This window comes from Thalia democratica, chromosome 6 (genome assembly GCF_965202585.1).
Source record: "Thalia democratica chromosome 6, ktThaDemo2.hap1.1, whole genome shotgun sequence".
Lineage (NCBI taxonomy): Eukaryota > Metazoa > Chordata > Thaliacea > Salpida > Salpidae > Thalia > Thalia democratica.
In genome coordinates this window covers 5,298,906-5,324,691 of record NC_139170.1, presented here as the reverse complement: position 1 = coordinate 5,324,691, position 25,786 = coordinate 5,298,906, and the positions used below count along the sequence as shown (strand labels likewise).

The window sequence follows — 25,786 nt, the reverse complement described above, 5'->3', positions numbered from 1 at the left end:
AGCTTAACATTATTGTAAAAAAACCTGCAAAAAGAAAGTTTAAAGAAATAGCTTAAGAAATATCTCATATCAAAGTACAACTTAATACCTAACAACTGATACAAAATAATCTAAAATTAAATTTTTTTTTATGTCTTTTAGATGTTCATACACAATCTATTTTAAATAACTGAAAACATAATTTTGATTTTAAAACAATTTCACATTACCTAATAAAAAAATCTTAATACTGTTTTTTTAAGTATGCAATTTCTAAATCAATAGTTTTAGTTTTAAGTTTATTTGCGTTGGCTTAGCAGCTATTCCTCTTGCTAATAATTCTTTCATTGCTTCTAAATCAGACTGTTTGTTGGCATCTGCAGTATATTTATCATAGTCTTCATTCAAACATTTGAGTTGCTTTGTAAGTTTACTTTTTTGTTCTCCTAACTTGCTCAAAGCATCACCGTTATTTGGAACATTTTTAGCAAAGCGCTGTTGCTCAAGATATGCCAAATATTGGGCCCTAGAAGATTTTACAAATTTTAACAATTCAGAACTTAGTTCAACTGTGCTTGGTTCTAGACTGTTTGCATATAGATGATCTTTGATCATTCTTCGGGACCTTATTGTCATCTCTCCCATATTAGTTGATATTACTTCCTTATTTAAGCTAAAGCCACTTTCAACACTTGCTTGGCCATTGTGAAGCACAAAAAACAGCCTCAAGGACTCTTGTTAAATCTTTATACTTGCTTGGGATATCAAGTGTGTCAAAATAAAAGGTGTCTAAATTGTGACTTTTTTCAAGAAAATTTTCAAAAATTTTCAAAAAGTATTTGAGTGTTAGAAGAACTTAACAAATCAATATATTGATTAATGCTGTCATCACCCTCTTTTGCTTTTAGTATTTTCATGCTGACAAGTTGATGGACCAACCTTGTAAAGTTTCTGACACAACGGTCTTTACCCATTCCAATTAGACATGCCGATTTAAAACAGCAGCCCTTCTTAAAAAGTTCAAACCAACAGTCATTCTTGTTTTAATTTTTTTTATTATAGCAAATATAAAAAGTTTACATTCATTGTGAAATGACTTGAACAAAATGTTAGAAACTTTACCTTGATTTAGCAAATCTTGAATTAAAGTAGAAGCAGCACATCCTAACTCTACATCTTTTTTGTGAAAACTTTTATTTTGAAAATGCTCATTATTTAGTTAAGTAGCTTTTTTCCATTTGAATGGGCTTCCATGAAAGAAGTAGTAAAAACAATATTCATTAACTTGTATACTAACTTCTGTATATCATCATACATGAAAGGAACGCTTTGGCTGTTTTCCTGATACCTTGTTAAATATGGAACCAAAATTGAGGCAACAAAGCTAAAAAAATTCAATTTCACAACTATTAATACATCATCCTATTCTAAATACCACTTAAATAATAAAAATTACTACTTTTGAACAAATATTGAAACTGGATTAAATAAACCTCATTCTAGATCTAGAAAAAAATTTCCCTGAGATTTTCAAAAACTTCCCTGAAATTTAGAGAAAAAATCAAAACTTCCCTGAGTTAAAAGAAAAATGCCGAAATTCCCTGAGTTTCCCTGAGATTTTCTACAGTTTGAAAATTCCCTGAGATTCCCTGAGTGTGTGGCAACCCTGATATATAATTAAACTGTTTTAATGATTACAATTTTTTTTAATACTGTTTTTTAAGGAAAGATGACATCGCAACTTAATGGATCATTTTTCAATAAAAAAGCATGCAAGATTCTAAGACTTATATACAAGTGGGTATCTGCAATAACTTATGATGTACCTTGGCTTTATCTGCTTTTCAGGTTTTATATCTACATTTTATAATGATCTAAAAATTGTTTTTGGAAATTTGAGAGAAAAACTTGCTAAACAATTTAGTAAACCATCGTAAAAATATTACATTTATTTAGAGCTGAAGTTACACCTAAATTACGGTTCCCCAAAGTAGGCCAAATGGCCCCCTTAGGGCTATGACTGAAATTTAGGGGCTTATTAGCAGCAAAGGGGCCACAAGGTCATAATTTTAAACTTACACTAGATATTCTGGAGTTGATGATTAAGACCAAAAAAAGGGTCTCAGGTGTTTTTAATGGTAGTTTTTTGAGTAATCTTATTATAGGGGGTTTAAAGCTTTTCTAATTTCTTTAAAGATGGCCTTTTGAATAAAATTTGGGAAACCCTGATCTAAATGAAAGGAAGTAGGTTGAAAATTTTGGAAGTAGGTGTAGGTATGCTAAAATGTTTATCTTTAAAATCTTTGTTTTTTAAATATATATAAATGCTTTGAAGACACTAATTTTAAGTTTCTATGTTTCGCAGATGACGAATTAAAGCTTCGAATTAGCTATTACAAAACAGTACAAGGTTAAACGTAAGATTAACCTTATGAAATCTTTGAAGAAAAAACTATGTCAAATATTAAAAGAAATATTTACATTATATTGGTGCAAAATTCTATAGTATTCTTAACTATTCAGAAGATTTAAAAAAATAATTTGTTAGGATCGTTTATACATATACAGTATTTTATATAGTTTCAAGTGTTAGATTATTATTTTTTTCTTACTTAGAAAATACAGCAAATTCTGCAAAAATAGGAGTGTAAATAAGACCATAGAGATCATTAAAACTGTTATAATTTACTTTAAGCAAAACCTATACTGGTGTTAAATAAAGATTTTATTATATACTGCTGCAGAGCTGAAAACTAATACCTTTTTAGATTTGCATACTACTTTTAAAGGTGCACGACAAATCAAATTCAGACAATTAAACTCTAAAATTTCTTAGTTTCCATTAACCAGTGTTTTTTAAAACATACTTTTACCAATTATAATTTTTAAATAGTCCTACATGAGCATTTACAACTTAAATTATTTCCTGTGACATGGCTAATGAAGTTTTAAAACTTATTAAAATATGGTTATTTTGGTAATAATGACTTTTTCATTATCAAAATTGTTTTTTTTTTCAAATAGTTTTTAGCATCATTTTACTTTTGTGCATTTTTTCTTTCTACTTATTTTTTTTAAGAGCGGTATTTATATAAGAATTTAAATCGCCGTGATTTGACTTCTTATAGTTCAATTTTTTTAAAACTTTTCACTATTGATACCAATCCTTTATAAAAACATAACTAACTTCCAATGAATGTTAAATCTTTAACTACTTTGAAACATGAAAACTGTTTTTAATTATGGTGTATTTGTAACTTGAGTTTTTAAATGAACAAACGTGAAGTTTTCAGCTGTTGGTCTAAAACTTTTTTTAAAGAATAAGTAAGCACTCTCTTATAGGACTTTTAGTCTATCTAACTGGTCATTGGTTGAAAAGTATAGGAAATTTTTGTTTATCAAATCTTAACTTCAAGTTAAATAAAATTGATTAGACATTTATATTAGGCATTTACCTGTTTGCTTGAGTGACACCACTTACTTTAAAAACTTTTTTAAGTAAAAAAAAATATGGATGATTTTTTTTTGTAACGCCAAGTTAATCTAGTAAAAAACACTTACATACGTGATTACTTAATATTTGTTTTAAACTCATCTTGGTTTTATTAATTTTAAAAACACTATCAAAGCCAGGGGTCGGTAGCCTTACGTAATTCGCAGCCCAATTTTCCTAGAAAAATATTTAGAAAAACCTTTGAGGGCCGCATTTATTTATGAAAAATTCTAGTAACCAGGAAAAACATTATTTAAGATCAAAAATATAATAAATTAAGCAACATTAGAGCACTAATAAAGAGTATTCATTGATTTAAGAGCCTAACTGGAAGTTTTTATCACAAAATCTTTAATTTTTATTGTTTTTAAAATGTATGTTTTTTGCTGAAAAGGAGCTCGCGGGCCGCAGATTTAGACTTTGAGGGCCGCATTTTGAGCTGCGGACCGCATTTTGCCAACCTCTGATCCAAGACAGGTACCCGTTGCTAGTTAACTTACTTATTTTATTCATTGTTATTATTTTATTTATTAAGTAACAAAAACATGTTTAAAGCTATTAACAATTCATTAAGAATGTTAAAAACAATAAAAATAATAAAGGTGTCATTCCATCACTATAACTAGTTTTACTTTGCCTATGTAAGTGTCCTAAAAGTTTAACATAAAAAACAAGCGCACGTTAAGGGTGAAATAAAAAAAGATAAATATTACAAATTTCATTATTTAGTATAACAGTTTTTTTTTTATTAGGTGAAAATCTTTACTCATATTTTCTAAACCCGTAGGTTAGGATCATGCGGTACAATATTTTTTTACTATTTTTTAATTAAAAAGTTTAGATTAGATGTTACTATATAATAAACTTTTAGTGTTCATGAAGACTTAAAACACCGCGATAAAAGCAAAAACTCTAAAATAAATTTTCTAAAAATTACAACCTAAGCGAATTAGTTAGTTTTCTCACAAAAACAAGGGTTGCTGCAGATTTCCACTCATGGTGATGTAGTTTCCTGAAAAATTGTGTTGAGTAATTGTTTAGTTTTTAAAATATACTAAAAAACATCACATTTAAACAGAAAATATTTAATACAAATCAGCATGTTAACTTTCCGAGTATAGTTTAATTTCAAATTTAAATAACTGTTGTTAAAGTTCAATATTACTTGTTAATATTTAGAAATAAGAGTGGCATACAAGTTTTAATTTACTTTATATTTAGGTCATGACAGTTTCAAAGTAAATTTTGTTACAATAAAAGCTCAAGTAAGCACGCAACTAGTTAACACAATTGTCATTGTTTTCGTATAATCTAATTAACACACGAAACTCCGTTAGTCATTCACAACCAAGCACTGATATTGTTATTGATGTTATTGAAAAATATTTCCATCATAAAACAAATATTTTTATAAAAAAAATGTTTGCGCAAGTAAGACCGAAACATATGATTTAAAATTTTAACTTTAAAACTACAAGACATATTGAGAGTCCTCTCTTGGGAAATATCTTAACTATGAGATTTTTTTTAACAACTAAATTTTTTTTTAAATACTACTTAAAATTCCTATTTAAAAACAGCAAAACGTACTGGAAGTTCCCTTGGGGAATATGGGTCTCTTCAGCATGGCTTCCAGCTCCGACTTCATCATTTTCAACTGCTTGTCGTCGCTTCCACCGCCCGGGGCGCTCATGAGCTGGTCGTCGTCCAAATCGATTCCGGCCAGCTTCGCGTTTTTCACCATCCAATCGTTGTTCGTTCGCACCTGCGCAGATTAAACGCTGTAAAGCCTTTTATTTGAGAAGATTTTTTATGATATATATAGTTAGAAGGGTATATTTCCAAAACTAGACTCAACTTAATTTCAGGCTACTTTAAGAAAGTGTAACAAAGGTTTTTTTACAAGCACTTAAAAATGAAAGCGCTTTCAAGACAAGGTTAAAAAACGTATAACGAAGGTTAAAAGGGGTTGGCAGGTCAAAAATGAACGTTTTTTTATGTGCTTTAAACAACATATTTAAAGACAATTTTTTTTGAACAAAAAAAATTTTAAAGAATAAAATATCCTTTAAATATAACACTAGAATTTTATTTTTGTGTTTTCAAAAACATTAGTATATTAAACTAGTTGAATAAAAATTTTAATGTGGCCCACGGGCCGCAGTTTGCCGACCCCTGCGCTGGACGCTTCCGAGACAAACTGACTTTTTTGGTTTTGTGCAGCAGTTTGTCCAATTCAACCGCCTTCTTCACTCTCATCTTGACTTCGCGCATCAAATTCTGCTGGATCTGGTAGTAGTCCAGCCCGTTCAGTTTGTTGGTCCCCATGCAGATCTTCGTGTACAGCTTGGATTCGTCCGGACCGACAAACATCAGGCTCAACCCCTGTTCGCCTGGTAGCATATAAAGTTTTTTTATTGGAGTGTTTTAAATAATTATAAAGAAACTAAAAAAGTTGTATTTTTGTTATTTTGAAGTTTAATCATTGGCGCATATTGGGTATTGAATCGAAGAAATAGAACATATTTGCTAAATACAAATATTGTATAAATAATAATTTGCAAACATGATTTAAATTAAATGGCTGGAACTTTTTGTCCTTTTTTCAGATATAACTTGTACACCTGACGTATTTATAGTTGTATGTTATGATCTTCTTTGGATTTTGACAGAAAAAGTTTTTATTACTTTTTTTTTTAGCATGTACAGTTTTCACATTTTATTTTTTGATTTGATATATTTTAACAACAAAAACAACAAAAAAAATGACGTACCGGATCTGGCAGATCTTCCACTTCTGTGAATGAAACCTTCAACACTTCGAGGAACGTGATAATGAACCACATGTTTCACATTCTTAATGTCCATTCCTTAATTATATATGTATTAATTTATTATATATTGTACTATATATACGTGATAATGTACCACATGTTTCACATTCTTAATATCCATTCCTTAATTATGTATATGTATTAATTTATTATATATTGTACTATATATACGTGATAACGCACTACATGCTTCACATTCTTAATATCCATTCCTTAATTATATATTAATTTATTATATATTGTATTATATATACGTGATAATTTTTACTACATGTTTCACATTCTTAATATCCATTCCTTAATAATATATGTATTAATTTATTATATATTGTACTATATATACGTCATAATGTATCACGTGTTTCACATTCTTAATGTCCATTCCTTAATTATACATGTATTAATTTTTATTGTACTATATATACGTGATAATGAACTACATGCTTCACATTCTTAATGTCCATTCCTTAATTATATATGTATTAATTTATTATATATTGCACTTTATATACGTGATAATGTTTACTACATGTTTCACATTCTTAATGTCCATTCCTTAATTATATATTAATTTATTATATATTGTACTATATATACGTGATAATGTACTACATGTTTCACATTCTTAATATCCATTCCTTAATTATATATGTATTAATTTATTATATATTGTACTATATATACGTGATAATGAACTACATGTTTCACATTCTTAATGACCATTCCTTAATTATATATGTATTAAATTATTATATATTGTACTATATATACGTGATAATGTACCACATGTTTCACATTCTTAATATCCATTCCTTAATTATATATTAATTTATTATATATTGCACTATATATACGTGATAATGTACAACATGTTTCACATTCTTAATGTCCATTCCTTAATTATATATGTATTAAATTATTATATATTGTACTATATATACGTGATAATGTACCACATGCTTCACATTCTTAATGACCATTCCTTAATTATATATTAATTTATTATATATTATACTATATATACGTGATTATGAAATACATGTTTCACATTCTTTATACCCATTCCTTAATTATATATGTATTAATTTATTATATATTGTACTATATATACGTGATAATGAACCACATGTTTCACATTCTTAATGTCCATTCCTTAATCATATATGTATTAATTTATTATATGTTGTACTATATATATACGTGATAATGTTTACTACATGTTTCACATTCTTAATGTCCATTCCTTAATTATATATGTATTAATTTATTATATATTGTACTATATATACGTGATAATGAACTACATGTTTCACATTCTTAATGACCATTCCTTAATTATATATGTATTAATTTATTATATATTGTACTATATATACGTGATAATGTACAACATGTTTCACATTCTTAATGTCCATTCCTTAATTATATATGTATTAAATTATTATATATTGTACTATATATACGTGATAATGTACCACATGCTTCACATTCTTAATGACCATTCCTTAATTATATATTAATTTATTATATATTATACTATATATACGTGATTATGAAATACATGTTTCACATTCTTTATACCCATTCCTTAATTATATATGTATTAATTTATTATATATTGTACTATATATACGTGATAATGAACCACATGTTTCACATTCTTAATGTCCATTCCTTAATCATATATGTATTAATTTATTATATGTTGTACTATATATATACGTGATAATGTTTACTACATGTTTCACATTCTTAATGTCCATTCCTTAATTATATATGTATTAATTTATTATATATTGTATTATATATACGTGATAATGTACCACATGTTTCACATTCTTAATATCCATTCCTTAATTATATATGTTTTAATTTATTATATATTGTACTATATATACGTGATAATGTACCACATGTTTCACATTCTTAATATCCATTCCTTAATTATGTATTAATTTATTATATATTGTACTATATATACGTGATAATGAACTACATGCTTCACATTCTTAATATCCATTCCTTAATTATATATGTATTAATTTATTATATATTGTACTATATATACGTGATAATGAACCACATGTTTCACATTCTTAATGTCCATTCCTTAATTATATATGTATTAATTTATTATATATTGTACTATATATACGTGATAATGAACCACATGCTTCACATTCTTAATATTCCTTAATTATATATGTATTAATTTATTATATATTGTACTATATATACGTGATAATGAACCACATGTTTCACATTCTTAATGTCCATTCCTTAATTATATATGTAATAATTTATTATATATTGTACTATATATACGTGATAATGTACAACATGCTTCACATTCTTAATGTCCATTCCTTAATTATATATGTATTAATTTATTATATATTGTACTATATATACGTGATAATGAACCACATGTTTCACATTCTTAATTTCCATTCCTTAATAATATATGTATTAATTTATAATATATTGTATTATATATACGTGATAATGTACTACATGTTTCACATTCTTAATGTCCATTCCTTAATTATGTATTAATTTATTATATATTGCACTATATATACGTGATAATGTACCACATGTTTCACATTCTTAATATCCATTCCTTAATTATATATTAATTTATTATATATTGCACTATATATACGTGATAATGTACCACATGTTTCACATTCTTAATATCTATTCCTTAATTATATATGTTTTAATTTAATATATATTGTACTATATATACGTGATAATGTTTACTACATGTTTCACATTCTTAATATCCATTCCTTAATTATATATTAATTTATTATATATTGCACTATATATACGTGATAATGAACCACATGTTTCACATTCTTTATATCCATTCCTTAATTATGTATTAATTTATTATATATTGTACTATATATACGTGATAATGTACTACATGCTTCACATTCTTAATGTCCATTCCTTTGATTAATTATAATAAAGATTTCTATATACGTATTTAACTCTTATTTTTGTTCAACAAGTTCATATAAATTGTATACTATATTTATAATATGAAGAGCTATTTGAAAAAACTGATATAAGTGTGAACAGTCTTACAGTAATAAGTTCTTAACAGCAATAGCAAAAGACTTGTAGCAAATTTTGTACTAACATAAAAACAAATATTACTCAGCATAAGATGATGTTTATTTTAAGAATTTAATGTGAAATTAAATGATTAAACACATTTTATAATAACAGTTGTAGTAGTAGAAATCAAAACAATTAGAAAGTTTTAAGAACAAATTTTTACAGGCTACTACAGACAAATATAAATTATAATTGCATTATTTAAAATGTTTTATTTATAATTTAAAAAGACTTATTGTAACGAACACCAACCTCTTGCCAGCACATCACTGGCGATCATCAGCGAGTTTTCGCTCGCGGTGAACCTGTCCAAGTTCTTCAAACGCTGTCTCTGCTGCATCTTGGAGTGCATTCTCATTGGGCTGCAGTCCAGTACGTCCAGTAAGCCTCCCAACCTCAACACGCTAGCGATGCTGTTAACAAACACCTGTGAGAAAGTAAGTATTTTGACGTGTGAGAGATGAAATAAGTATGGAACAAGGTTCGGCAGGTCATAAAGGAACGTTTTTTATGATCTTTGAAATCATATTTAAAGATACTTTTTTTGAACAAAAAAAATTTAGGCGATAGAATATCATTTAAATATAACACTAAAATTTTATTTTTGTGTTTTCGAAAATGTTAGTATATTAAACTAGTTGAATAAAAATGTTAATGTGGCCCGCGGGCCGCAGTTTGCCGACCCCTGGTATAGAACAACGTTAAAGTAAAATGTACATGGCTCAAAAGACTGATAATGCCGCAAACTCATGTAGGAAATATAAAATAAGACAACAAGTAAAATCTCTGCATCATATTGTCCGTAAAAAAGGCACTTGCACAAAAATAAGCTTTTAGGGAAAAGTAAACCTTTTATGCATCATTTACAACCATTTAACCTTTTTGTAAGTTGTAACATTAACCTATTTAAATACACCGAGTCTAGTACAATGCAATTTATGATTGAAAAATGGTCTAGATTTAAAGCTGAGAAGATATCACATTGAAAAACATCTAAGTTTGAAATTATGACAATAAACTTTTACAGATATCTCACTTGAAGTATCTTCAGCTTAACTATCATTTATCAAAAATTTATTTACTGCTAAAATATTCAAATATATGTCTTTAGGGTGTTCAACTGAAACAGATAGAAGAAAAAAGATCGATTTTTAAGTTTTCCAAAAAAACAACAAATACTAAACTCTTTTAATCAGCTCCAACAATGCCTAGTATTTTAATTAACAAACTACTCTTTAAATACAAAATCTGCATTGGTTATCAAAAATATATGAAAAAATAGTTTCTAAACAACCAATAAAACGTCAAACTTACAATTGTCCTACCTGGATGTTATTTAATGAAATAGTAAAGATAATAATCTTTTTATTTTAAATAATCAATGAAACTCACAATAGTCCTACCAGGATGAGATTTAATGAAATAGTAAAGATAATAATCTTTTTCCTCTCTGCTGCACCTTATCATTGCTTCCTGCAAGTTTTCTGCCGTCATTTTAACCTGAAATAAGAAAAACGTATAATTAAGATACTAAAAAACTATTTATTAATTAGACAAATTTTGTAAAGACCGTTGAGTAATACTTAACAGGGTTGCCATTCGTTTTTTCAAAATTTTTTCCAGAAACTGTGTTAAATAGTATAAAAACATTGAAAACGTACAGTAAAGCTACTTTAAATATGTTTTTTAATGAAAAAAATTTTTATGATGACAATTTTTTTTAATTTATATGATAGAATTTTTAAGTCAAATCAAAATTTTACTACTGAACATGTGAAAATTGATAAAATTCCAGATTTTTCCAGGTTTTTTCAAAATTTCTCAAATTCCAGGTTTTCTCAGGTGTTTTTTTGCTTATATTGTCAAATTCCAAGTAAAGTGGCAACCCTGACTTAAGTCCCAGCATGATTGTTTTACAAAAACAATTTTACTCTTTTGACTTAAAACAAAATTTAAGTTCCTCAATTAGCAAATCTAAAGTCAACGACTAACTATCAGTATGTTCACTAAAAAGTGCAAGTTGTATGTACTACAAATGCTTATTCAACTTTTTTCTTTGTAAGCTTAAACAAAATAATTGCATAAAGATCTGCTTACCTCATCCAAGCTAAACAGGCTATAGCTGGTCTGTTCCGTAATTTTGGATCGCAGAGTAAATTAATTGAATCCCATTTATTGTAATATTAGCAGTATATATTTTATTTTACAGTTTATTATCAACAAAACAATGTTTTACTCTTATACTATTGTACAAGAGGTCACTAGCTGTTACAAACATATCTAATTCAAAATCTTATTAAATTAGCTCACTGAAAACTTTACATTTGACTTTTTAAAAACTAATGTCTTTTCTCAGCAGAAGAGTCCTTAGTTCAATGCACACGCTTGAGTTGAGCATATAAATTTTAATCGCTAAGCAAAAATTTTACATACTGATCTTAAACACAGCTTAACTAATTTATAATTGAGACATGACTATTTTAGCAAAAAACAATTAAAAAAGAAGCACAAAAAAAATTGAACGAGGCAATTGATTATCACACCATAACCTTTAAAAAAATAACCTATGTGTATTTGACGATAAATGATACATTTAAAAAAATTCATTTGGGTTATAATCTACAAGTTTTGGATGAAGAAAATATTTTTTAACAAAATAAATTAACAAAAATCCAACGTAAAGTGATTAGGAAAAAAGCGTTTTTTAGGGCAATGTTCCTACATTTAATAAACAATGTGAAGTAACAGATACTAAAGTTTATAAAATAAATTTGATATATATGAATAAAACAGGATGAACCATCAAAGTTACGTATAAGACTTTATATGAATTTTAATTTATTTTTCTTAAAACGACTGCTAATTTCAACATCAGACAGCAAAGAGCCACACTAACAAAAAAATTCAAACTTAATTTAAAATATAACTCCAACCTATGAGCCAGTTGAATTAAAGTTTTCATAGGTTCTTATATAACAATTATTGTTCTGATTAAACTAACAAATTTTATTTTTTAACTTTATGCATATTGTATATACACAACATAATATTTTTGTTTAAATAACTACATACGGTGGTTTAAATGAATTTATTATTTCAAGCCTTTAATTTACAAACAAATTCGTTATTTCTCCTCTAGCAGCTGAGATCTCTTTATTTGTTTTCTAAAAATCAACATACTAATATTTTTGTTTAAATTCAAACAAACGGTGGTGAGGTCGACTTTGTTTGATGAACCACCAAAGTTACGTATAATATTTTACATAACTTCATTATTTTCTATTAAAACGACTGCTAATTTAAACATCACACAGTAAAACTCCAACATATATTAACATGCATGCCGAACTTAATATTTTTGTATAAACAGTAAGAATAACGTACTGTGGTGAGGTCGACTTTGTGGGGCTTGGGCTTGTCGGCGCCGACGACCTTCCGCGACAAGTCCTCCAGCTTGGCCTCCACCGTTTCCGCCTTGTAGCCGGCCTTGTTCTTCACCCTGGCGCTCACCTGCCTCTTCGTGGTGAGGGTGGCGGAGAACAGCAGGTTCTGACGTTTCTGAGAACAATTGATGTAAACATGAAATAACGACAAATTTAGGCAAAGTATTAAATTAAAAGTCTGCAAAAAATATTCTTAAGACTAAATTTTACTTAAAAATTTTTTTTTTTTTGTTTGGAAAACAGGTTCTGGCGTTTCTGAGAAAAATTTGGTTGATGGTAGAGATTGAGTTACATTTTATGAAATAATAAGTTTATATGATAAGTATTGAAACGAAAATCTCCAAAAAGTTGGTAAGTACTCTTTAAACTATAATCAAGGTTGCCATTTGTTTTTTCCAAATTTTTTCAGGTTTTCCAAATTTCTTCCAGGTTTTTAAAAGTACACATTTTTAGGTCTATTTTTAGTTTTAAGTTAAATACTATATAATAAACTGTGTTAAATAGTATAAAAACATTGCAAAGATACTGTAAAGCTACTTTAAATATGTTTTTCAATAAAAAAATTTTTGATGATGACAATTTTTTTTTAATTATATGATAGATTTTTTGGGTCAAATCGAAATTTTACGACTGAACATGTGAAAATTGTTAAAACTCCAGGTTCTTTAGTGACTTTTGTTCAAAATTCCAGGTTTTTCAAGATTTTTTTCAAAATTGCTCAAATTCCAGGTTTTTCCAGCTTTCCAGGTAAAGTGGCAACCTGTATAATGTACTTATCAAAATTTTTTTTTTAACATTTATTGAAGAACTGTAGACACTTTTTTTTCAGAAAACAGTACTAAAACTTATCAGTTATCAGAACAATAATTATACATTATATTTAACCCAAAATTTTTAACTATGAGAATTTAATCTAATAATCAACAACAAACTTTATAGCAATCTTCAGCGTTAATGATCTTCATCAGCTTTTCCAAATCTTCGAAATGTCCCCTCTGCAACATCCTGTCAGCTTCATCTATTACCAAGTACCTACAATATTAAGAACAAGTGTATTATACATATAAGTATATATATCAGCTTCATTTGTTACCAAGTACCTACAATATTAAAAGTGTATTATACATATAAATATATAAGCTTCATCAATGATCAAGTATCTACAATATTAAAAGTGTATTATAAATATAAATATATAAGCTTCATCAATGACAAAGTACCTTCAATATTAAGAATAAGTATATTATACATATAAATATATATATAAGATTCAACAAAGACCAAGTATCTACAATATTAAGAATAAGTGTATTATACATATAAGTATATATATCAGCTTCTTTTGTTACCAAGTACCTTAATGTTAAAAAACAAATACATGTACTTTTACATAAAACAACAATAAAAATCACTAGTACCTTGATGTTAATAAATAAATAAAGATGAAAGTCCATCAAATATCTCGATGTTTTAAAATAATATATAAACAGATAATAAAACCAATAATTACCAAACACCTTGATGTTTAATACCGATAAATAAATATCACAAAGATTTTTAATGATAATAAAAACATTATATACGAATATATATCAATTACCAAATACATCACATAGAAACATATACCTATAAAATACAAACATATATATATACCAATTCACAAAATGTCACATTTAATCATAAATATACAAACATTATTAATATATATATATATATAATTATATATTATTGAAAAATAATAATATTTTTTAATTACCTCAACGTTTGCAGTCTGCTCACGTGATCGACCTCGTACCTGTCGACCAGCTCCCACAACCTTCCCGGCGTCGCTATGACGACGTCGGGTCTCCTGTTCAGCAACCTGATCTGCTTGTTGGCGTCCAGACCCCCGCACACCGCCACCACGTGCATGCCCCTCACGTGCTTCGTTATCGCCACCAGGTGGTCCTTCACCTGTAAACATTTTTAATTGATTTGTTTTTCGACGTGTTTGGGTTTTTTCAATTTCAACAACCACACACCTGCATAGCGAGTTCCCTGGTTGGGGTGAGTATGAGCGCGGGAAGTCCTGACTGCTGCTCCGTGTAGTCCGTCTGCATCTCGGCATCGTCGAAATCTTCAGCCAGCTCACCCGCGTCCTCCAGCTTCAAATCCTCCTTCTTTGCCACTTCCTTCTGTTGTTAAATTTATTTTATTTATGAAAGTTTTAAACCTTTTTTTTATTTCCAGTGTCCAAGATAATTAAAACTTCTTTGTTTAGACAATAAATAATAATAGACAAGTTTAACAAATTACTGTAAAAATACAATATTGCTTCTACTGTCTTGAAAAAGTTTATCGCTTGATAGTGTTTCAATAAACGAAAGTACTAGTGAATCAAAAGCGTGTTATTTGTTCATTCAAGACAGTAGAAGCAATAATGTATTTTTTACAATAATTTTGTTAAACTTTTTTATAAAAGTTTAAAACTCAATTATTTAACTCATTAAAGTTTGAAACTTTTTTTTTTGTATTGTTGTAAACTGTACCATACTTGAAAAAAATAATTAAGATTTTCATGTGAGAAATTTACTCACGTTTGTTTTCAGATTTTGTGCAAGCTGCATTTTAAACTCTCAACTAAATTTCTAACAGAAAAATTTGTTACTTTGCAACTTTTTCTATTAATTAAAAAAAATATTGTATAACTATAAATGTTACAACTGAAACAGAAAGGTTTTTACACGAAATTAACATAAAAATTTGCTGCTGCAACATTTTAGAAATAAATTTTACCTTTAATACTTAACATACTTATTATTTTGATTTATATATATATAACATGAAAGTTAAGCTCATACTTTTAACCGTCACAGCATGAGCACCAGTAAATTTTTAAATTTCTTTACTTTCAATCAAACTTTTAAACTTAAACAATAAAACTTTGAATTGCTTAACTTGGAAACATTACCAAAGAAATGATTGAAATCTATAAAATTTCTAACAAAATGGATGCATTAAAACTCATATTTTTTTTACCCTAGTAAAAGACTTGAACAATACTATTAAGAAAGGATTTAAAATTTTATACTTAGTTTGAAAAGTTTTAAGGGCATAGGGGGTCCGACATTTTATTTACTAAAAATAACATTGGATCTTATATGAAAGCTTAAAGTACAAACTACAAACCAATTTTTATAGAATAAAAAAATATTATTTAACTTTTGAGATAATGTAATTTTTATCAAACATTTCCGATACAAACGTATGGACCGCAAATTTTTTAAGGTCAATATTCTCGAAAATTTAAAAAATCACTAAGAATCTATCTTCTCCTTCATTTTTTGAGCTAGAGACCTTTCAGGAAACGTTCCCAATATTTCTTTTATAATTTAAAAGACATTGAATGTTGCAATTTTAAAAATATTAAAAAATAAAAATTTAAGACAAAAAAAACAATAAAAATTGGTAGTATTTTTTTAATAAAAATTTACTTTTATAAATTAAAAAATTTCCTGCATTCAATTTTTTGTAAATATAATAGTACACTTTCTGTGAAAATTTGAAGAAGATTGCTTAAAAAATGAAGGAGGAGACAGATTTTCAGTGAAATGGTCTTTTTTTGCGTTTTTAGTTTGCGCCTTCCATTAGGAACCTATTGAGGTCACCGACTTTGATCGGTCATATCTCAAAAATTACTTCAAATTTTTTCAAGCGGTTAAAAATGTCTGATAGCTCAGATAAAACTCTACAAAATAAGATAAACTTGTAAAAATCAAGGTGGACCCCTCCTATGCCGTTAAACTAAATAATAAGATTTATATTACTTTGTAAAAGTAAAAAACTGGTTAAAAATGTATCTTTTTAGTACTTTAAATATTGAACACTATAGATTTCAAGCTAGAGGTGATTTTCTAGTCTGTGGGCAAAATTTATCAAAAAGTGTAAACGTAAAATTTAACTCATTAAGTTGATAACCACACAACATTAAGTTATTTCAAAAAGCATTTTGTTGTTAACTTATAAAAAATCTTACTTTAATACCAATTAAATAAAAGTAAAAATGTTCAATAAAACTACTCAAACAAAATATTGTGTCTCTTAAAACATTCAGAAAAAAAATGATTTAAAAAACTGTTTAATTTTTCAAAACTTCAAGGTACAGTTAATTTAAATATTAAGTATGAAATCAAAATTAACTGTAACATAAAAGTTTGTTTTTCAAAAATACAAACAAAAGTTTGAACTAACTGGCTTGGGCTGGTTGAGAATGAAGTTCCTCGCTTTGTCTTCAATGAGGTGGCAGATTAACGGGATTCCGAAAGCGAGCGTCTTTCCACTGCCCGTCTCCGCAGCTCCCAATATGTCCTTGCGCTGGTGTATTGCCAGTGAGAGGACCTGTGGTTTGCGGTAGAACATAAAAAATACGCAACAGGAATATTAAGTATTTTGAAACTTGACTAGCTAAGTTTTCTGAATTTATCATACTTTATAAAAAATTATTGGAACTTGGTGTCATGGTTAACGAAGCATTTTACATTATATTTTTGGTGATCAATTTTAGTGAAAGTTTTTTTAAATCATTTTTTTACAGTAAGGGTTTCAAAATATTTTTTCAAACTATCATAGTTTTTCAAAACTTCATTTTCTAACTGTGTTTAATTTCAAAGTTTTTTATTCTTTTATTTAACCCTAATCTTTATTTGTAACTTCAGTACCTGTACACTTTATTCATTATCAAGTAACTGTAGTACTTAGTCCTGTATTTTTCAATAATGTGAACATGTAATACAAACTAGTAAACTTTAAAAATTAGCAGTTATAATTTAGCAATTGAAAATTATAGAAGTACTAATTAAAAAAATCGCAATACTACGAGACAGAAAGTACTTATAGGTTACGAAATGGCTAACTTTTAAATTTAGCATTTCAAAATAAGCCACACAAATATTATTAAATGAAATAAGGAACAAAACATATAAATTTATATAAGTTAACATACATTTAAATAGTTTAAAAAATATTTAACAAGTTTTTCAAACATGCATGTTATTTAATTCGCATAGGTTTATGAAAACCTGACACTAATTATAAGTACACAAAAGCAGCCTGTAAATAAATTTTAACTATTATAGTTTTCCAAACTTCTTTTTCTAACTGTGTTTAATTTCAAAGTTTTTTATTCTTTTATTTAACTCTAAAATTTATTTGTAACTTCAGTACCTGTACACTTTATTCTTAATCAAGTAACTGTAGTACTTAGCCCTTTATTTTCACTAGTGTGAACAAGTGAATTAAACTAGTAAAGTTATAAAACTAGCAGTTATATTTTAACTGTTCAAAAATATAAATTTAATCGTTTGCTAACAAAAGATCCTAGTGAAATAACTTCATAAATAATATAATTAAAAACAAATAGTACAGTAATTTTCCTTTATTGTACCAACATATGTTTCTGTGTGTTAACAAATCAACACACTTCAACTGGGTTCTGTAAAAAATAATTACTGTAATTTAAAAATAGAAGCATAGAATAAATAAAGTAGGTGTATAAAAGTTTTCATTAAAATAATACATGCATACACTTACTTTATTATATGCTTCTATTCTTTCATTACAGTTATTATTTTTTTACAGAACCCAGTTGAAGTTTGTTGATCAGTTATAATTTATAAATTTAAAGCTATAGAATTACTAATTAAAAAATCGCAATACTATGTGACTGAAAGTACTTATATCCAGGTTATGAAATGACTAAATTTTAAAAATAGCATTTCAAAATAAGCCACACAAATATTGTTAAATGAAATAAGGAACAAAACATTTAAATTTATATAAGTTAACATACATTTAAATAGTTTAAAAAATATTTAACAAGTTTTTCAAACATGCATGTTTTTTAATTCGCATAGGTTTATTAAAACCTGACACTAACTAAAAGAACACAAAAGTAGTCTGTAAACATATTTTAGATTGATAACATAGGCTTATAGATAAATTTACACACTATTAAATTGATAAACAAATGTGCCTGCTTTTAATTTGGCATGAGCCTATCAAAACCTAAATTTACACTTAAAATAATAGCACAAAGAGGTAGATGAAATCATTTCGTGAATACAATTATAAATCGTTTTACAAAACTTTTAATTGATAAAACGTACCTGCTTTTAATTTGGCATGAGCCTATCAAAACCTCAATTTACACTAAAAATAATAGCACAAAGAGGTAGATGAAATCACTTTATAAATCAAAACTTTTAATTGATAAAACGTACCTGCTTTTGAATTGGCATGAGCCTATCAAAACCTAAATTTACACTTAAAATAATAGCACAAATGGGTAGATGAAATCATTTTGTGAATAAAATTATAAATCAAAACTTTTAGTTGATAAAACGTACCTGCTTTTGAATCGGCATGGGTTCTTCAAATCCTTGTTCCTTCAAACCCCTCAGCACTTCGATGGGCAGGTTGAACTGGCTCCACTGGCACATTTCAGCGACCAATTGCTCGTCGCTCATCTTTGCAACCTCCTCAGTTTTCAGCCTCTTCTCCTCACTCGAACCACCGTCATCGTTGTTCTTTCTCTTCTGCTGCTTCTTGCCCTTCTGCTGTTCCTTCTTCTTTTTTCTCACCCGCTTTTTCTTTTTGCCGTCTTTGTTGTTTTGTTTTTTAGAGCCTTGGTCGGAACTGGCTTCTTCTTTTTTTGTGTCTGATGTGGGCTTGATTGATCCCTTTAAATCTTCTTGCGGTATCTAATATGGTTTTAACATTTTTTAATAGAATTCCTCACAAACAAATTAAAGTTTAAATTTTAGAAATAAAGTTTGACATTATAGGCATGGCATTACATTTATTTTAACCATTTTTACAATCTATAGAAATTTAAATAAATTATTAAAAAGGTGTAACAACATGTTTAAAACTATACTTGTTTTTTTAGTTATCTATTTAATAAATTAAAAGATTAGAAATAGAAATTAATAATTTGCTCAAAAAAGTAAATTTAACTTTCTACAATATATTTTAGACAAACAAAAAAAATATTATACTAAGATAGTTAAAAATTACTTCAACTTAAATAAACCATCAACTTAGGTAAATATTTAATTACAAAGAACAAACTTTTAAACACTTACTTTAATTTTAAATGACAGCTAATACCAGGGACGTAGCTAGGTAGGTTTCTGCAAATCTACAGAAACGTATACTTATGTGCGAAAAACTTGCTTTTATTTCAGCTTGAAAAAAGACTCTGCTGTCTTAGCTTTTAGTACTTAATTTTGCACTCCTGAGAGATAATTTTGACATATATGTGCTCTTTAGCATTTTTAGTGTCGTAAAAAAATTGAACGAATTAAATACATCCAAATTGTAACATTTAGGGCGTTAAAGCTTTATTTTGTCAAAAAGCTATAATGCAAAATTGATTCTAAAGGAAGCTATAGCTTCAAAAATCAAAATCATACAATTTTATGTTACAAAAATCTGCATAACTTGTTGTTACTATTGACTACGTTAAATGTTTGATTTTCAAAACAGTATAAGTTTTTTTGATTTAAATGGTGATTTTTTATACTTATTTTTAATGAAGGGTAGGACTTTTTAACTTTTTATGGGTAGTTTTAAGTATTGGGTACTTTTAATTGCCTCAATTTTGCAAAAAAAGTACCCAATATTTTGATGATGTTATTAACTTTACTTTGGGTAGTTATTAAGGTTAAACTTTGTAAAAAAAAAATTGCTGTCTAGGCTTTTGTTGTCGCTTTGTTTATTTTTCTAAATATAAAAATAATTGTATTTGAAATAAAACAATACTAAACATTTCACTGTGTTAACAAAATTAAGGAAATATAATTTTCAACCTTGATTTTTTTTGTGTAAGTTACAGTTTTAAATTCAACCACAAATTAAGCTATTGACTTGTAAAATTTTTCTTTTATAGATTATTGATGACTTTAAGTTATAATATTTTATAAAAATTTCATGATTTTACATGTAGAAGTAGTTTAAAAATTACAGATATTTTGATGATTTTTTTTTTGAACACTAAATTTTTTCAAATTTTTTAATTTCAAAAGTTCAAGGTTTTTCCAGTTTTTGTTTAAACTGTCAAGTTCCTGGATTCCAGGTGTTTTGGTAACCTGCTCAAATTTTAAGGAAGTATTCCTTTTAATATTTAAAAAATAGTAAAAGATGACAATTAAAATCTACTGTACTCTCCTATTTTAATGTTTTATATCAAAAATTTGTTTTGGTATAAAAAATCTGTATAAAGATACTTGTAGTTTAGATTTAATTTCATAAAGTGACATCAACTTGTAACAAAAGTGATCTACACCCTCCCTGTACCCAAGGTGGCTCCTAAAGTTTTTTTGAAACTTCTTTCAATTTTCAAAATTCAATATATTTTTTTAAATTCAAGTCTTATTTAATTTTCTAGACAAAATAAGTGATCGGAATTTCAATTCATTCTAGGATTTTATATAACATTCCAAGATTCCCATAAGCATTTAGGTTTGATGGCCAACCTATTAACTTTATTTCAAACTATAAAAAGGTAGCTTTTATTGAAGTACATAACTCATGTACAATTAGTTGAAAATTTTTTATGAATTAAATTCATCAATAAACTATAAAAATAAAAATTTTAATCATTTTTTAATTTGTGTTTGAATTTAAAATTGTAACTTTATGTTAACAAAAAATATTTCTATAATTTTGTTAACATAGGGAAATGTTTAGTATTATTCTATTGTTTTATTTCAGATATGATTATTTTCATGTTTTAGAAAATTAAAAAAGTGAATTTGTCATAGACTTAGAAAGCAATTTTGTTTTTTTACAAGTTTAAGCTTCAAAACTACCCAAAGTAAAGTTAATGACTTCATCAAAATGTTTGGTACTTTTTTTTTGCAAATTTGCTGCAATTGAAAGTACCCAATAATTAAAACTACCTATAAAAATTCCTACTGTTAATGAATGTTTTCTTGGTTTACACAAGTGGCAAGACATAAAGAGCCATAGGGGGTGTGGAGCAAATTAAATTGCCTTGTATACAGTTATCACTTGTACCTCAACATTCCATTTTTGATGTATTAACATAACTGCAATTTTTCAGATTAAATTCAATAACATTAGAGGTAGTTTAAATTGCTGTGTTCCGCTAGGACGTTATCACGAGTTATTTCAGATGTTTTAATTTTTGCAGATTCGTAACTTTTTTGAGCTAGCTACGTCCCTGGCTAATACTGAAATTTTATTTACGTACTACTACATTTGTAAATCTTGAAAAACAGCTGAGTTTATGGCAACAGTTTTTATAAACCTTGTGAAACCTAATTTTTAAGTACTACTAGCCAAAATGTAAAATTAAATCTATGAGTTATATTACTACAGGGTTGCCACTCGCTTTTTTTTAATTTTTCCAGCTTTTCCAAATTTTTTCTAGGTTTTCAAAAGTAAACATTTTTGGTCTACTTTTAGTTTAGAGTTAAGTTTAAGATATGAGACTGTGTTAATTAGTATGAAAACATTGAAAAGATACTGTAAAGCTACTTTAAATATGTTTTTTTAAATTTTTGGTGATGACAAAATTTTTTTATTTACATGATAGATTTTTTTGATTAAATCAAAGTTCTACTACTGAACATATTAAAATTAAGTGAAATTTGTTGAAATTCCAGTTTTGCCTTAATTGTTGAATTCCAGGTTTCCAGGTAAAGTGGCAACCCTGTACTAGTACCATAAAAATGACTGCTTTAAAACTACCTACTACTCTAATACTACTTTAAAACAATAAAAATGAAAAAAGTAAAAAAAATTAGACAAGATTGATAACGTAAAGAAAATCAGTCTGAGCTTTACAATTTACAAATTGGTCTGATGAGGGCTAAAGTTTTTCAAAGTTCAAACTAGCCTTGACTAGATTAGTCAGAGTTATCATAATCTTTTGGCGATTTCAAATCAATGTGAATTTTTTAATAGTTTGAGAGAGTGGCAATAATTTTGAAATTTTGTAAAATGAATAGTGGAAGAAATTTACTTACTTAAATTGCAGGTGTTACTCAAAAACTATTTTTGATGAGGTTTAGTCATATATAAAATGAAAACTTACTAAAGAATAGTCGTCTAACGTTTCAAATGAAATTAAGCTGAAGTCTCTGGGAGCATTTTCTCCTATTGCAATCGGAACCGTATCCCACTCTTTATTTGCTTTCAGTTTGGCACAATGCATTTTAAATTATTTCTAATGTTTAAACTAAAATTTTATTTGGTTAGTAGTAACAATAAAATATAACATAAAATTTATTAAATTTGATATTAAAATTTATATCTATGAATTTAAAAAGATAGGTATTTATTAAACTTAAAGACTGCAATATGAAGGAATAAATGTTTTGGCATCAAAAAAATTAAATTTTAACAAAACTTAAACAAAAAGTAAAAAAAAAATTAAGTAATTTTAACTACTGTAAGACAAGAATATATGTACATATAAATTTACTTCAACATTTTTTTTTCGTAAAATTAAGATTTATATTAAAAAAGCAAATAAATTACTTACCTTAAATTTATTTGATTATATGTACAAAACATCTACTATACAATTCCTAATATGTAAAGTTTATTAAACAGCTTAAAGTTTTACTTTTAGAAACTTTCATTTTCTCTGTAGATGCTTCATAATATATAAATTACAAATGGCCAAATTTATACAAATTAAATTATAATTAATGTAAATATTTAACTCAATTCTTATTACCTCGTGCAAAAATGCATCAATAACAATCTTAAGATAAATAACTTCATGGTACCATTTAAACTATCAGCTTTTAGTATTTTAATCTTTAAAAAGTGTTTTAGAAAAAAATGTATTATCTATTTTTGACAATTTTCTAAAATTAAAAATGCTTTATACAATTATTAAAAATTTAAATACTTTAAAAAAACCCTAACAAACTAGGTCTGGAAGTTAAAGTTCATAATATAAAATTTACATATCAAAAAAAACATTATAAATTTTAATCTAAGTAATTACAAGGCTATTTTTCTTTCATTTATATCTAAGAAAATAATCTTAGCAAATCTCCACAATTTTTGGGGTACTACCACTATTAGCTTTTTTGTTAAACTTCTCTATATTTTGGTTATCTCTCTTATTAGTGTTATACTCAGAAACTTTCTTTTTGAAAATTTCAACAACTTCAATAGACAACAAAGAAAGCTGTTCTTTATTCTGATCAACCCAGACTAAAAGAAACTCAACTTTTTTGATGATACCAAACAAAAGTTTTCTCTTTTTAACCAGTTCAGAACTACTGTACACGGTAGAATTTTTCAACAACTTTCTGGAAGCTTGGCAAGAAGCTTTAAACTCATTCAAGGCCCTCTTGACATACTCAAAACACTCATCAGGATTCGGGCCTATCAAGATGTGGCTGGTGAACCTGATGCATTCAATGAGATACCGCTGGCTCGCAGACAAGTTCCTTTCTTTGCAGCACAGTGAGCACTTGATGCTTGAATCAATGACGGCTTCCTCCACAGATTCGAGCACTTGATTTTTTGCCAGAAAGACTGAGCATGAAATTATTGAATCACTGAACTCCAAAGGCAAATCGACGTGGCCGCAGCCATTGAAAATTGTCTGCATGCAGCTGTAAGGAAAGATGACGTTTATTAGATTGAAAGCTACTTTACTTGATGAGTTGGCCACGGACTTATCAATTGTGCTTTTTGAGTTTGATTTCTTCTCTTCAAAATTTCTCACCACACTGCAGTTGTGCGAGAACCAATAAGGCTCCCACTCTTGCCTGGTGCCAGTCTGGCTGTGGTATATGTTGAATATCTCACCAGTGTCTATCATTTTGTGAAACTCTTCTCTTTCCTTCTTGGTCATTTGCTTAAGAACCAAATCAACGTCTTCATCTTGGAGGTTCTCCACATCAATTTCTTTCAACCTGTCAGCAAGAGTGTCAACGTCATCCATGCTTTCATTGTCTGAACCCAGGCCCTCATAGAGCGGATTGTCTTCGTATGTCCTTTCAATCATTTCCAAAATTTTGGACTTCTCATCTTGGTCAACTTGGCTTTGAAGCTTGAGCTCCTTCACAAAACTTTCCTTGTAAAAGTTCTCAGAGCAGTCCATGTGTCTCTCGCTTTTGTAGCAAGCCAGACCGCAGTAAACCGCATCGCACCTGGGACACCTGTTTGCAGCTGGTGATTTCCCACAGAAGAAACATTTTCTTGGTTGGAAAGCATCAGTGTCCTCATTATGTGAAGTTTCCTTAAATTTTATCATTGTACTTTACAAATCTTAAAAATAAATTAAAATTAGAAAAAGCATACATTGAGTGTTTAGTTTTAAAATACAAATAACTTAAAATTGTAGTAACTAATACTAAGAGTAAAGTTTTAAATTTCAATTAAGTTTTATATGTTACAAAATTCAAGTTGAAAACATTTATTAAAGAAAAAATGAGCAATGAATCATAATATAAAACTGTCTTAATATTTATATTACTTTGTTTAAATAAATATGAAAAATACTACAAACTTACAAGTGTTTTAATTTGATACATTCAATCCTAGCTTTCAGAAGTCTATTTAAAAGTTAAAATAACATGCTTTTTATATTATAAATGTATAAATATTTCTATGCAAATTTGTTGAGTTTTTTTATATGAATGGTCAATAAACTAAATGAGGTAATGTTTAGATAAAGTACATAATTTATATATTTTAAGCTAATTATTTTTTTGTTATAGAATACTATAGGCTACTTTACATAGCAAGTTAAGAAACTTTTTTAGTTTAAAACATGCAAAAAAAAATTTTTATTTTAGCTGAAATCATTTAAAATAATTTCCAAAATCTATAGAACTAAAATTTTATGCACACTTCTAAAAAATTGTGAAATA

At 27.3% G+C, this 25,786-nt stretch overlaps 2 protein-coding genes across 2 annotated transcripts; both read right to left on the bottom strand.

Annotated features, from left to right (window-relative positions):
• Window positions 1-4,120: 4,120 nt before the first annotated feature.
• LOC145838056 (ATP-dependent RNA helicase DDX24-like) lies at window positions 4,121-23,113 on the bottom strand. Its single transcript, XM_082945585.1, has 13 exons — window positions 22,981-23,113; window positions 19,265-19,618; window positions 17,112-17,258; window positions 14,903-15,055; window positions 14,638-14,834; window positions 13,814-13,913; window positions 12,823-12,996; window positions 10,831-10,938; window positions 9,691-9,865; window positions 6,247-6,342; window positions 5,678-5,865; window positions 5,063-5,237; window positions 4,121-4,484 (listed from the first exon to the last, which is right to left on the bottom strand). The coding sequence occupies exons 1-13, from the start codon at window positions 23,098-23,100 to the stop codon at window positions 4,435-4,437; spliced, it is 2,037 nt and encodes a 678-aa protein (XP_082801711.1). The 5' UTR covers window positions 23,101-23,113; the 3' UTR covers window positions 4,121-4,434.
• Window positions 23,114-23,781: 668 nt separating this feature from the next.
• LOC145838312 (zinc finger HIT domain-containing protein 2-like) lies at window positions 23,782-25,176 on the bottom strand. Its single transcript, XM_082945882.1, has one exon. The coding sequence runs from the start codon at window positions 25,165-25,167 to the stop codon at window positions 23,944-23,946; it is 1,224 nt and encodes a 407-aa protein (XP_082802008.1). The 5' UTR covers window positions 25,168-25,176; the 3' UTR covers window positions 23,782-23,943.
• Between the last annotated feature and the right edge of the window lie 610 nt (window positions 25,177-25,786).